Source organism: Topomyia yanbarensis, chromosome 1 (genome assembly GCF_030247195.1).
Source record: "Topomyia yanbarensis strain Yona2022 chromosome 1, ASM3024719v1, whole genome shotgun sequence".
NCBI classification, from domain to species: Eukaryota; Metazoa; Arthropoda; class Insecta; order Diptera; family Culicidae; genus Topomyia; species Topomyia yanbarensis.
This window is the reverse complement of record NC_080670.1, coordinates 71,228,441-71,243,193: the sequence shown is the minus strand read 5'-3', so window position 1 is coordinate 71,243,193 and position 14,753 is coordinate 71,228,441. Positions and strand designations below refer to the sequence as shown.

At 38.6% G+C, this 14,753-nt stretch overlaps 1 protein-coding gene across 2 annotated transcripts in view; it reads left to right on the top strand.

Annotated features, from left to right (window-relative positions):
* Positions 1–14,753, top strand: part of LOC131677890 (uncharacterized) — a 129,479-nt gene that overhangs the window by 26,031 nt on the left and 88,695 nt on the right. For both annotated transcript variants that reach the window (XM_058957982.1, XM_058957981.1), the window contains one exon: positions 13,009–13,940. In XM_058957982.1, coding sequence (XP_058813965.1) covers positions 13,009–13,940 — 932 coding nt within the window. The remainder of the gene's footprint in view (positions 1–13,008; positions 13,941–14,753) is intronic.

Below are 14,753 nucleotides of genomic sequence, written 5' to 3'. Positions count from 1 at the left end.
CCCTACCACGCAGCGAGGCTAGGTACACAAATACACAAAAGCCCGTATCTGCACTAATACGGATGAATGAGTAATGATGAAGCGAGCCGCTTCACCAACCAGATGCAGCTCTATCTCACTCCGTCGCAAGCGCCGGTTGTATGCAGCGCAACCACTACCACCACCAAGGAAGGGGCGCCGCTTACCTGAGACTTCGTTGCCTTCGCACCAACCCTCGCGTATCGCGTGGTACCACCACCAAACGACCGCTCTCGCAGCCAACAATCCTGCCTGTCTCCGCACCAACACAGCATCAAATACTGATACGGTACACACCTATTCACGGCTTGCACAGCCTTGGTTGCTACAACCAATCAGCAAACACAACCTTTCAAGCAGGCATTGTAATTCTCTCTCACTCACGCGAGAAGAGGCTTATCCGATGTCCAACTTTTCCGAGATAAGATGAGTCGCAATATTCTCCGTCTCCACAAATAGTGTGAGAATAAATTTTCCAGATAAAGTTTATTTGATTTTTTCCTTCTCACCGGAGAAGGTGATAATATTTTAATTCCGTAGAAATCAATGAAAGCGTCAAAATATGAGCTTAATTTCAAAAGAAAGCTGTAATGAAGTACGACAGACTTGTTTTTTTCGTGTTTTGGAATTGCGACAGCAAGGGCGCGAGCACAAAAAGGATACCACGATAGACTCATTCGCTCATTCTCCGGCGGTTTTCTTTATCCGGAGAAATAACACGTTTTATTTATCCGGAGAAGTTGTGTGAGTGTCAATAACTTTTCGTGTGAAAATGTGAGTTTTTATTGTCGCAGTAGCAAATTATCCGGACTCGTTTACTCATATGAGCGATAAATGGAATGCCTGCTTTCAAGGCGAAGGCTAAAACTGTTATGAGTTGTCCTACTGGAGCTGTAGAGCTAGGTTCTCGGAAGGGCTCCCCGTCAGAATCACATACTACAATTTGCAGACGAGACAGGTAATGTCGCCCACTAAAACACTGCATTAGGCCAATTGTAGCGGGCCGTGATTCTGAGTGTGATATTCATTGTACGGTTCAGGTATGTGCGGACGCAGGGACTCGCGATCGCGTGTATCATCACGAAGGGCTCAAACATTTGTACGCTAACGTGCTTGATCGCGTGTGCGTTTGTATGTCGCGTGTGCTAACGTGTATGTAACTTCGCGTGTATAAATTCTATTTCATAACCGTGTGCCTTTCGCATATTCGCGTGTGTTCTAGAATGATCGCGCGCGGACCGTGAATCTGATACTTAATTTTTTTGTGTACGGTTCAGATTCCAGAAGAAAGTGGGTTCCTCCATATCATTAGAGTTCCCAATCATGTCGCCGTAGAACGCGTGGTCTAGTGGATATGAGTTTTATTTTGTTATTGGTCCAACTGAATGTATGGACCTAAATTGCTAGAATGAAGGCTAAAGATTTTCGGACGTGACCGATTCATGATCGCGCGCGTTTGCGGGTTCGCATTTGAGACAGTGTTTGTAACTTCGTAAGTACTAAAACGTTCACACAATTGCCGGAGTGTTATCAAGTTTACGCGATCGCGGGCATAGGCGTACGTAGATGATCGCGAAGGGCTTAAGCGTTCGTATGTTGACGTGTTTGTCGCGTGTGCTCGCGTGTATGTGACTTCGCGTGTATAAATTCGATTTTGAAACCCTGCGGCCATTCATATATTCGCGGACCGTCATTCTGATCGTTAGTTTTCGGTGTATGGATCACATTCTGACAGGGAGCGAGTTACCCCATATCACTAGAGTTTCCGATCATGTCGCCATGGAACGTTTTGTCTAGTGGATATGGGAGTTATTTTTCAATATTTTTTTTTTTATTATTAATTAACAAGGACCTAGATTGTTGGTACCGAGGATAGAGACTTCCGGACGACCCCGATTCATGATGGCGCGAGCGCGGGAGTTTGTAGGTTGACGCTTGAGATCGCGTTGGTAAGTTTATGAGTGTTGAGATTTTCACATTATCACCGGGGTGTAATCATGTTTGCGAGTTCGTGGGCGTAGGTTGCTTGGAAAATCGCGAGGGGCTCAAACGTTTGTACGCTGACGTGATTTTATAACGTGTGTTCTTGAATGGTCGCGCGAACCGTGAGTCTGATATTAAATTTTCGGTGCGCGGTTAGAATGAGGTATGAGGTATTTTCTTAATTGGTCCAGCTGAAGGCATGGACCTAGGCTTCTAGGATCAAGGATCGACTTCCGGACGTGATCTATTCGTAATCGCGTGCGCGAGGGCATTTTTGTAGGTTCCCGCTTGAGACCGCGTTTGAGAATGTGTGAGTGTTAAGACGTTCACTATCACCATCTTTGCTGACCCAGCTGAAGGCGGATGTAGAATGGCAGTAGAGGACTCGAAAAGAAGAAATAAAGGACAGTATATGAGAGACGTAATAGATTAGATAGGTTCACCAACAAGATGCGGCTCTGTCTCACTTCGTCACAAGCGCCGACTGTATGCAGCGGAACCATTACCACCACCAAGGTGGGGCCGCCGCTTACCTGTGGGTCCAGAGGTATTCCCCTACCACGCAGCGAGGCTAGGTACACAAATACACAAAAGCCCGTATCTGCACTAATACGGATGAATGAGTAATGATGAAGCGAGCCGCTTCACCAACCAGATGCAGCTCTATCTCACTCCGTCGCAAGCGCCGGTTGTATGCAGCGCAACCACTACCACCACCAAGGAAGGGGCGCCGCTTACCTGAGACTTCGTTGCCTTCGCACCAACACTCGCGTATCGCGTGGTACCACCACCAAACGACCGCTCTCGCAGCCAACAATCCTGCCTGTCTCCGCACCAACACAGCATCAAATACTGATACGGTACACACCTATTCACGGCTTGCACAGCCTTGGTTGCTACAACCAATCAGCAAACACAACCTTTCAAGCAGGCATTGTAATTCTCTCTCACTCACGCGAGAAGAGGCTTATCCGATGTCCAACTTTTCCGAGATAAGATGAGTCGCAATATTCTCCGTCTCCACAAATAGTGTGAGAATAAATTTTCCAGATAAAGTTTATTTGATTTTTTCCTTCTCACCGGAGAAGGTGATAATATTTTAATTCCGTAGAAATCAATGAAAGCGTCAAAATATGAGCTTAATTTCAAAAGAAAGCTGTAATGAAGTACGACAGACTTGTTTTTTCGTGTTTTGGAATTGCGACAGCAAGGGCGCGAGCACAAAAAGGATACCACGATAGACTCATTCGCTCATTCTCCGGCGGTTTTCTTTATCCGGAGAAATAACACGTTTTATTTATCCGGAGAAGTTGTGTGAGTGTCAATAACTTTTCGTGTGAAAATGTGAGTTTTTATTGTCGCAGTAGCAAATTATCCGGACTCGTTTACTCATATGAGCGATAAATGCAATGCCTGCTTTCAAGGCGAAGGCTAAAACTGTTATGAGTTGTCCTACTGGAGCTGTAGAGCTAGGTTCTCGGAAGGGCTCCCCGTCAGAATCACATACTACAATTTGCAGACGAGACAGGTAATGTCGCCCACTAAAACACTGCATTAGGCCAATTGTAGCGGGCCGTGATTCTGAGTGTGATATTCATTGTACGGTTCAGGTATGTGCGGGCGCAGGGACTCGCGATCGCGTGTATCATCACGAAGGGCTCAAACATTTGTACGCTAACGTGCTCGATCGCGTGTGCGTTTGTATGTCGCGTGTGCTAACGTGTATGTAACTTCGCGTGTATAAATTCTATTTCATAACCGTGTGCCTTTCGCATATTCGCGTGTGTTCTAGAATGATCGCGCGCGGACCGTGAATCTGATACTTAATTTTTTTGTGTACGGTTCAGATTCCAGAAGAAAGTGGGTTCCTCCATATCATTAGAGTTCCCAATCATGTCGCCGTAGAACGCGTGGTCTAGTGGATATGAGTTTTATTTTTTTTATTGGTCCAACTGAATGTATGGACCTAAATTGCTAGAATGAAGGCTAAAGATTTCCGGACGTGACCGATTCATGATCGCGCGCGTTTGCGGGTTCGCATTTGAGACAGTGTTTGTAACTTCGTAAGTACTAAAACGTTCACACAATTGCCGGAGTGTTATCAAGTTTACGCGATCGCGGGCATAGGCGTACGTAGATGATCGCGAAGGGCTTAAGCGTTCGTATGTTGACGTGTTTGTCGCGTGTGCTCGCGTGTATGTGACTTCGCGTGTATAAATTCGATTTTGAAACCCTGCGGCCATTCATATATTCGCGGACCGTCATTCTGATCGTTAGTTTTCGGTGTATGGATCACATTCTGACAGGGAGCGAGTTACCCCATATCACTAGAGTTTCCGATCATGTCGCCATGGAACGTTTTGTCTAGTGGATATGGGAGTTATTTTTCAATATTTTTTTTTTATTATTAATTAACAAGGACCTAGATTGTTGGTACCGAGGATAGAGACTTCCGGACGACCCCGATTCATGATGGCGCGAGCGCGGGAGTTTGTAGGTTGACGCTTGAGATCGCGTTGGTAAGTTTATGAGTGTTGAGATTTTCACATTATCACCGGGGTGTAATCATGTTTGCGAGTTCGTGGGCGTAGGTTGCTTGGAAAATCGCGAGGGGCTCAAACGTTTGTACGCTGACGTGATTTTATAACGTGTGTTCTTGAATGGTCGCGCGAACCGTGAGTCTGATATTAAATTTTCGGTGCGCGGTTAGAATGAGGTATGAGGTATTTTCTTAATTGGTCCAGCTGAAGGCATGGACCTAGGCTTCTAGGATCAAGGATCGACTTCCGGACGTGATCTATTCGTAATCGCGTGCGCGAGGGCATTTTTGTAGGTTCCCGCTTGAGACCGCGTTTGAGAATGTGTGAGTGTTAAGACGTTCACTATCACCATCTTTGCTGACCCAGCTGAAGGCGGGTGTAGAATGGCAGTATAGGACTCGAAAAGAAGAAATAAAGGACAGTATATGAGAGACGTAATAGATTAGATAGGTACAAGATACAGCTGAATTTATGATCATCACATGAAAGACATACATTAGTACTCAAACTCTACCAATACTTGAATAGCCAACCACCACACATAGCACATCCTTTCTCAATTATCTATTTGTTACTGGTTGATTGTCGGCTATGAAAGGGTAAATAGAGGAAAGGTATAGAACAGAAAAAAGGCTCATATCAGCCCTCCTGGCCTCCTCGAAACACCACTATCGAGGCGTATTGTAATCAACATCTTGAAGCGGATTTCTTATATAAATAAAATCCTGAGTAGTCATAATGATTGGTGGATTATTAACATGAGAACTAATTAACCTCTAGTAGTAGAACGTGGTGCAAATAGAAACTAAAAGAGCGAAGGTCCTTATATTTAGATAACTCTATTGGGGCTTGATGATGTTTACAATATCGTCAATCCCATCAACTTGCGAGAGCGATAAATAAATAGATATTACATGCATCTAAACTACTTTTAGGTGTTTGGTGATGTGGTTCACGTGGATTGGATTTCTTCAAAAACTACGTGTTTCAGTTTATTAAGTTGATCTAGTTGAGCATTAACTAGTGGCTGAACAGTATGTTTAAGAGAAGGTTCCATCCATAAGAGATTCATCTCTGTTTTTGGAAACAGCAAATCCGATTCGTTATAGACGAGTGTTACTCGCCATCTTCACGAGCCAGAGCGACAGAGCGATTTATAAGATAAAAACACCCACCCTCAGTCTGATCATCTCTTATAGATGACAGTCCATTGATCCGAATCGAATGACTCACTATGCTCAAGATCAAATGAGTCCTCGAACAACCGAACCAGTATGTTCCCCCATTTGAAAGTAGAAACATCCATATCAGCCGTCCGCCAAAACACTCGATCGAATGATTATTAGTCATGAGATTCATAGATCAATGAACCAGCACTCGCTCTGATCTCCCACTCTTATCGACCAAGCAAGAGTACGCGCCCATCAGGCTCATCACCCAAGCCCAGGGTTTTTCATGATTTTAGTCATGAAAATATTAAACCTCCTTGCAGTGTGATGCAAAGCCGAAAATAACGAATTCCACGAGCATTACAATTTTTCAATGTAGACGTGTTTTTAGAGTAATCTATCAGTTTGAGGAAACTTCGCATCGAGATTTAGTCTGTTTCAACTGTTTTCATAAATTAAAACATTTTGTGTCAAGTTCATATGTTTATTTTGCTTTTCTGGTTTTCTTATAGTAGAAAAAATATTCAAGTCTTTGTAAATTCGGTAATAGAAATCTATCCAAGTGATTATCGTATTCAATCTGAATTATTCATGTTAACACTTGCAATCCGGAGACAAGGAACTGGATTGAGAAGATTGCATAATTTGTTTGACGCTTCGCTTACGTTTCCAAGGCAACTAGTGTACGTTACGTTTCATATAGCAAGATTAGTGGAAGTTATATTTCACACTCTTTTATATGACTATCGTGGTCATAATAGCTCAATATGGTTAATGGACGCAATCTAACAAAAAATAATATCGGGGACTCAAATCATTCTACTCCGTTATCGATCTGAACTAGCTGAAGTTGCACAGGGAATAAGTAGATAATTATATTTGGGAGTAGCGAAACATCATTCAATGTGCAACTCCTGGCAATCCTAAATTGTTACGTAGATCGCGGGAGGAAAGTGAAGGAATGGTTAGTCCGATACTTGCTTTTGCTAGAGGCCGCACTACTGTGCACTCCCGAGTATCACGGGAGGAGGATATTTGTTAGTAAGTATAGACGTTGGATACTACTTCTTCTTTAACGACGCTAGAGGGTGACTTCACTTCTGGACTAGATATTGATCCATCAATTCATGGACCGGGGACCAACCGCTTTATTTCCCTTCCGAAGGAAGACGTCACCACAGATTTTTTCACCTCAGAAAAATCTCAATGACCTTGGTTGGAATTGAACCCAGGCCAACTGGAATGAGTGGCGGTCACGCTTACCACTCAACCACCGGCACCGTCTCAAATTATTCTTTTCATATAAGATCTTTTAAATAGCCCCAATACTGATTTTTTAAATTGTATTCTCATTTGAGCAAAAAACACGACATTTTCAAACAGCTGTAAAAACCCGAATGGGAATATTTTCTTCGTGGAACAGTGAGAGGACACTTCAAATAATTTTCTCCTTTTAACAGTTTTACCCGACATTGCACGACAAGGTACTTTTTTACTAACGAATATGTGGAAAATTGAAAAAGGTAAGCACTTTTATAAAACCTACCCAAAAATGACAAAGAAAAGCTAAAATTGACCCCAATTGATTGTAGTTTGCTGGAGTTTGCTATGAAAAGTACGATTTTGATTTATATATTGACTTTGGGTAATTAGTTTTTGAGCAATCTAAAAAAAATAGGGATAATGGCTTTCAAGCTAATAAAATGTGTAAAAAAATCACTGATTTTAAATAATTGCATACAAAAATTATCAAACCAACACGCTTTTCTTTTTAAGCAAAACGTTAGAGTATGTTTCGAAGAAGCATTTAAGCTGAAGATATAGACAAATAAACAAAAACTATATTTTTCTATTTTGGCCAGGATTTGAAGTTAGTTACGCCTCTGTGCGTCGGTGGCCTTCCAGGAATATTGTGAGTCTAAAAGGAGACTCAACACCTCCTAACAACAACTGGTGTTACCCGTGGCAACGGGCAAGTGGAGAGAATCCACGGAATCATCGTCCCAGCTATAGCGAAATTATCGATTCATAATCCAGAGAACTGGTATCGTTTTGAAGTAGAATACTTCTAACGTTTCAATATAGCGGTCCCGTTTCAAAATTTTCTGCCAGAATTTTACCCGATTTTTCAAACGTGCATATCTGCCTTTGTACTGAATAAAAAATAAGATAATTACGCTATCTGATTGGAAATATGTACAACAATTTTGTATCCAATTCGGTAGTATGTACAATTACTAAAAATAGCGGAAATAATGGATTTTATGAAAGTAGTAATTATCTGATCCATGATTGGTTGGTACAATTCGCTCAAAAAGCAAGCGTTGCTGGGACTACCTCTTTTTCGTCGAAAGAACTGTGACGGGTATAAAAACAGAACACATGAAAAAAATCGTTAGTTTGTTGTAAGCGTAGCAGCTGCTGCGTTTCATGTCAGCACATTCTTCGATGGTAGGTAATAGATACCATGACTGCCGCCAGGCGCTGATGTTTCTAATCATGAAATGACGTGACAATTTTTGTATTTCAATATCACACTATTGAAAAACAAGCAAAAATGAACAGATCTCGAAAACGTGAAAACTCCCATAAATCAGTCAATCTATCCCCGGCAGAGCTGTCAATAGGGAGCAGGTTAGTAATTCAAACGAACACGAAAAGTTATAAATAAATGTGCCGCCAGGGATGCCACATTGAAATCTGTGTTTCGGTCAAAAAAATCTTTTTACCATCTGTGATGACTGAAAATGGAAATTTTTTTGTGATAATCTGTGATAGATTTCCCAAAAATCTGTGAAAAATAACGATATTTCCAATTTAATTTAAAGAATATCATTCGTCGAGCGACTTCATTCTCCCGTCAAACGTCGGGCGGTAAAGAACAGCAGTAGCAGTCATGCATGTTGACAATGCGCTGCGATGAGTGCTGCATTTGATCACTGCTCCCGCTGGGGGTGATCCGATGTAAATAGAGCGCGGCTGGAAGAGTTGGCAAACCTCAGTTGAAGCTGACTAATTGTTCCATTCTGCATGTTATTATTGTTAAATTAAAAGCCCTATAACATATTATTATTGTTAAAAAAGGCTATAACAATAACAAACAATAAAGAACAAATTGGAATATTTCCAATCATTGACAGCGATAATCCAACTGCGCAGTTTATATTCGTTATTTGTTGCTTACGCGTATATTGACAATCTGAAATTTGCAACAATCTGTTATTTGTTTAAATTTATCCTTCCGAAACAATACAAAAATGTGCAGCTACTTAAAGTACATTTCCAGGTTGAAATTAGCGAAAACCTGTGATTTATTAAAAATAGTCTTTCAGAAACATAATCCAAAATTCTGCAATGTTTCAGAAAATTGGAGGATGTGGCAACACTGCCAGCTAGCGAAAGCCGTACCAAAAAGAATCCGCAAATATTTTTTCGTTATTCTGCATAAAGGCAGTGCGAATGTGATAAAAGCCGATGTTACGTTTCAAGTTATCAGTATTTCATATTAGATGCTGAAGAGAAAGGAAGAAGAGTTTCTTTTCATTTCGAAATATTTACCTGATGTAACATGCGGCTGGAAGAGATGGCAAACCTTTTTTTGCAGCTGACTAATTGTTCCATTCTGCATGTTATTTTTGTTAAACCAAAAGCCCTTAGTTAGTTTAGTATTTTTCATTCCATAGCACGCGTGTTTGTGTATCCCACAAATAGTCCTTTTCAGGATTCCACATACAAAACAGTTTAAATGATTCGTTCTTTTTAGGACCCCAAATATAAAACATTTCAGAGTTAATGTTAATTAAACCAACGAATATATAAAAATACATATGTTATACTTTCTTCGTTTACGAATAATTTGATTTATGACCAGTTATTTTTCTATCGTGCTTGCAAACATTTGATTTGATAGCAGGTATTTAAAGATAGATGTAAGGTTTTGTTTGTGAGCATCATTAATTTATGTTCCCATTTCATGGATTTGAATAAAACTTTTTTAAAACTTGAATTTATCGCACTATAGATTATCGATTTTGATTTAAAAATTCAACAATTATCTCTAGTGAAGAATAGCATGCCTGTGTGTAGTTCTGAAACACGATGGAATTAACGGGTTTTAATTTGGCCACGGATAATATTGCTTGCTCATAAAACTGGTTGCATTTTTAATATCATCGTGGTCGTGTCTTGCACACAACACTTATTTTTTTCAGAGCTGAATAAATTGATTGGCGATGGGGTGGTTTGGTGCGAGAACCGAGCTCACTTGTTCTTTAAATTATATGTGGCGTCAGGTGCTTGTACACATAAATTCACCTCGACGCGCGTTCCAGTGTGCACCGTGGTGAATTTATCTGTGTGTTTGTTTCCTCCGGCAAGCCGTAATGCGTACTGGTTGTTTCGTTGTGCAAAGGAGATGGTGTTGGCTTATTGGATACTGATAATATGATTTTCTGTTCATGATTTGATATGAGTTACTTCGGAAAGTTTATTTTCGAGTTTATAGAGCATTTTTGCACTACCAGGGGAAATTTAAAGTACTTGGTCCTCCTCGGAGCCAACTGAGAAAAAGTTTTACATATCATCATGTTATAAACTCAGTTAAATAACGGTCCGGAAAGTAGATTATACGGCGACTTATTTTGTGTGCGGCTAAATGACGCAATGTGCTTTTTACTTATTTTGTTTGCGAATATCGCGGCTACACAAATGAAAAACTCCATTATTGTGAAAACTCCACTCTAAGATACCTACTTGGTTAAGGTTCAAGCATATTATTATTTATGAAAACATGTGGTAAAACGCGCCTCCTAAGGAAATATGATCATAGTTTAGCTATAGAACATTAATTGGGAGAATTCAATAAATATAATTCAACCAACATTTCCCCCTGTAATCGCAATCATAACTCTTTGAAAAATGTTCAAAATGTTAATGATTCACAACAACAACGGGACAGAAAGCTCGTTGGACTAACACGTAATTTTGTTTTCTGTTGAGATTTCACAAAAGTGTAGCTTTAAATCGTCTTAGGTTATGCAATTATTAGGTTTTCAAAACAATTGTTCTGCTTTAGATTAGAAAGATGGGTAGGTAATGTCAACGACATTACCGAAATGAAGTAGCATACGTTTTAAGTTGTTAATACGAATGCTGCAATTTTTACTAATTTCTGAAAGGTTTTATTAAAATAAGTTATTTCGGTATTTCTAATGGAAATAGCGAAATAACGGTACAAGTATACACGATTCTTAATGCTCTTTGCAGGGTTACCATATGAGGATAAATAAGTTGGAATATTTTATGTTTCGATGTACGTGTGCCGATATTTCGGTATTTCCATTAGAAATAACGAAATGGCTGCTTTTAATATAACCTATCAGAATATAGTCAAAATTGTAGCATTCGCATTAACATCCTAAAGTGTATTCTACTTAACTCAGGTTATGTCTCCGACATTACCCACCCATCTTTTATAAATAATTCTCATCAGCGCAGCATCAACAGAACCCCATTCCAGTTATTGTTTGGAACAACAATGAGGTCACCGAAGGACGTGCGGCTGGCCGAAGTCGTCTGCCAAGAAAGAGTCCAGTTGTTTGACGATATAAGGGAAGAAGAGCGGGCTGACAGGGCAAAAATATTGGAAGCACAACAAACAGTATATATATATATATATATATATATATATATATATATATATATATATATATATATATATATATATATATATATATATATATATATATATATATATATATATATATATATATATATATATATATATATATATATATATATATATATATATATATATATATATATATATATATATATATATATATATATATATATATATATATATATATATATATATATATATATATATATATATATATATATATATATATATATATATATATATATATATATATATATATATATATATATATATATATATATATATATATATATATATATATATATATATATATATATATATATATATATATATATATATATATATATATATATATATATATATATATATATATATATATATATATATATATATATATATATATATATATATATATATATATATATATATATATATATATATATATATATATATATATATATATATATATATATATATATATATATATATTTGTATATATAAAAGTCAATGTTTGTATGTATATGATTTATGGACTCCCAAACGGCTTAACTGATGGCCGCCAAAATTTATACATAGTAGGCATTTGTAATGGAGTGTGTTTATGTGCTATTGGTTTGGAATTATCTGCCCGCTAGATGCCGCTTCGGAACAAATTGTGTTTTCCTCCTATTTCGGTGAAAATCGCAGCAACGCGCGATGGGTATTAGCTAGTATATTATGAAAAGTAAGCTAGATCGTTTCACCGAAGAAAACATTTTTTTTTTCAAGGAATTTGTTACGTAATAGGGGAGGGGGGGGGGGGGGTTGTAAAGAAATTTGTAACAATTTGTTACATTGGGGGAGGGGGAGTCAATTTTGGACAATTTTTGCGTTATGTAATTTATGAATGGTCCCTAATACTCTGCAATTTTGAGAGAACAATATGAAAACAACCATTATTTTGCGATTTCTTCATACAAAATATGAAAATTTCTCAACATTATTCTAAAGAAGTGCCTTTATTTTTATAGAAATTTAGAGAGTTCAAATCGGTTGAAGAATGGCAGAGTTATTATTTTTTCTCAAATTAGAAGCTTGTTCGCATGAAATATTAAGAGATTAGTCAGGCATTGTCGCGCACTATAAAATTGTAGAATTATATCTCCCGTTATGTTTTTCAACTTTAACTTCAAAGTTCGCACACATACTTTTGAATGCATATAAAATCGAGCGAAAAAAAATCGATTTTTGAATATTTTATATGAGACTGTCCCCGTCGACCGTGAGTTCATGCGAGCTAGTTTCTAAACCAGTTTTGGTTATTAATAGGTCGTTAGATGCGGATCTCTAAATTTTAATGAAAAAGGACGCTTTTCAATGAAAATGTTGAGCAATTTCCAGATTTTTGGCCATAAATCAACAATTTGGTGTATGTATATCATATTGATCAAACACGGTTTTGTGTTCTATTTTACTAGACCTACAAAATTTAACAGGTCTCTCAAAAAGTACATTCTTTTTTTATTTTGTAGCACCGTGTTATTTTTCTTCATCCTTAACTGACAAACTTGCCAACCTTGTTCGAAATTATTTAATTAGTTATTATATGGAGCGCTATTTTTGTTTTTTCTATTCACAGGTCCGGATTTTTGGAAACCGGCGTGGAAAGAATCGTCGATCAAGTTGTTAACCCGAAGATATCAACGGTATTTCATCCAAAAGTGGAAGAGATCGTTTATAATTATTTGGGTATTGAGAAACCAGAACCGGTTATCAATGGTGGTGTGCTTGATGCGCAGACGGACTTTTTGCCTGAGGATTTGGAGGCAGTCAGCCCTGATTCAGACAAAAAATCTTCCAGTGCCTCATCTGATGTGCCAAATACAGTAGAACATACCATAAATGAAGATATGAACGAATTCAAGGAGCACGTAGATGATTTTGAGTCACCTGCCTTCGAACCATTGGAAACTCGTCCACCTAGTCAAACTAAACAAGAAAGTAATGACTCGCATGCATCTGCCATCAGTGGATTAACTTCTCAGGAATCTGTTGAAAGTGAACATATCAATGCCACATCAGCACCATCGGTTACTAAAGACGACGGTTTAGATCAAGTCGAAACTGCTAGGATTGAAATAGGCGGACATGGCATAGAAGTGTCCTTTATTAATGAGGACGTGAGTCATATTGCAACCACTAGTCCGGAAATAGCTCAGAATGATTCACAGCTATCGCAGGTTTCTAGCAACAGTCGTCTATCAATCATCACGACATCTGAAGGAAACCAGAAACAGCCAATCCCAAACCCGGGACTAGATATTACTGAGGAAGCTCAGATGCCCAAATTTAGCGAAAACTCAAATGAAGAGGAGGGCGAAATCTCGGGTAGTAATGACGACGAGCCTGGCACATTTGAAGAGTTGATACCACAGAAATCTAACTTTGATTTACGAAAAGAGGAATATGAATTTAAAGGAACTGAGCGTAGCAGTAGATTCACGAATATAGACGACAAATCTTTGGATAATGCTGCAATATTAGAAGAGCAAGTGTCTGTAAACAAATGTGGTAAGTTCATGGGTTATTTTGGCTAATTCATATTGTTTCGAGATTTAGTAAACATGATGGTTTTGATTGTTTCACACTGCAGTGTAAACTATTCTGCTTGGTGGATGGGAGATTTGTCATTAGCGTTGACATAACTCCCATATTCAACTAGAACTCATAAATTGTGTGAAATTAATCTTGTCGATTCACTATTTTTTGTAAAGTTTAGTATTTGACTCAGTTTTAGGATTTGACTGGCAACACTAGTGGTTTGAACCTGGTATAAAAGTTGAGCAAGGTTAAAGAAATCGCCCCTTAGAAAGCCAGAATCTTTTAGGGTTGATTTCTTCACCCTCGCTTAACTCTTAAACCAGGTTCATCAATACGTTTAAACCTGGCTTAAACGTTGAGCGAGGGTGAAGAAATCGGCCCTAAGTGCTGTGAAATAATCATTATTGTTGGATATTGCTTGAGTGGAATCAGGAAGTGTTTGAAAGTGTGCTCTAAGTTCTGCGGCCCTTACACGGTCAATATTTTTGTCAATACACAGCATTGACGATATTATAGTTTTCTTATAGTAGTTTCCTTATAGTACATTTATGGTGTAAAACCGGTCTGATCGGCATTTCTGCCTTAGGGCAAAAATGCGTGCCCCTCTCAACCCACATTTTAATTAGAACCGATTAGCGCATGGGCGCCATTTAAACACCTTTTTTCATAACTCTCCGAGCTCTTGATCGAAGCAGTTCGTTTTCTGGTGCTGTGAATAAAGTGAACAAGAATATATATCGTCAGTGAAGGTCAACCATTGTTTGAGGCAGTCTTTGTTCGCCG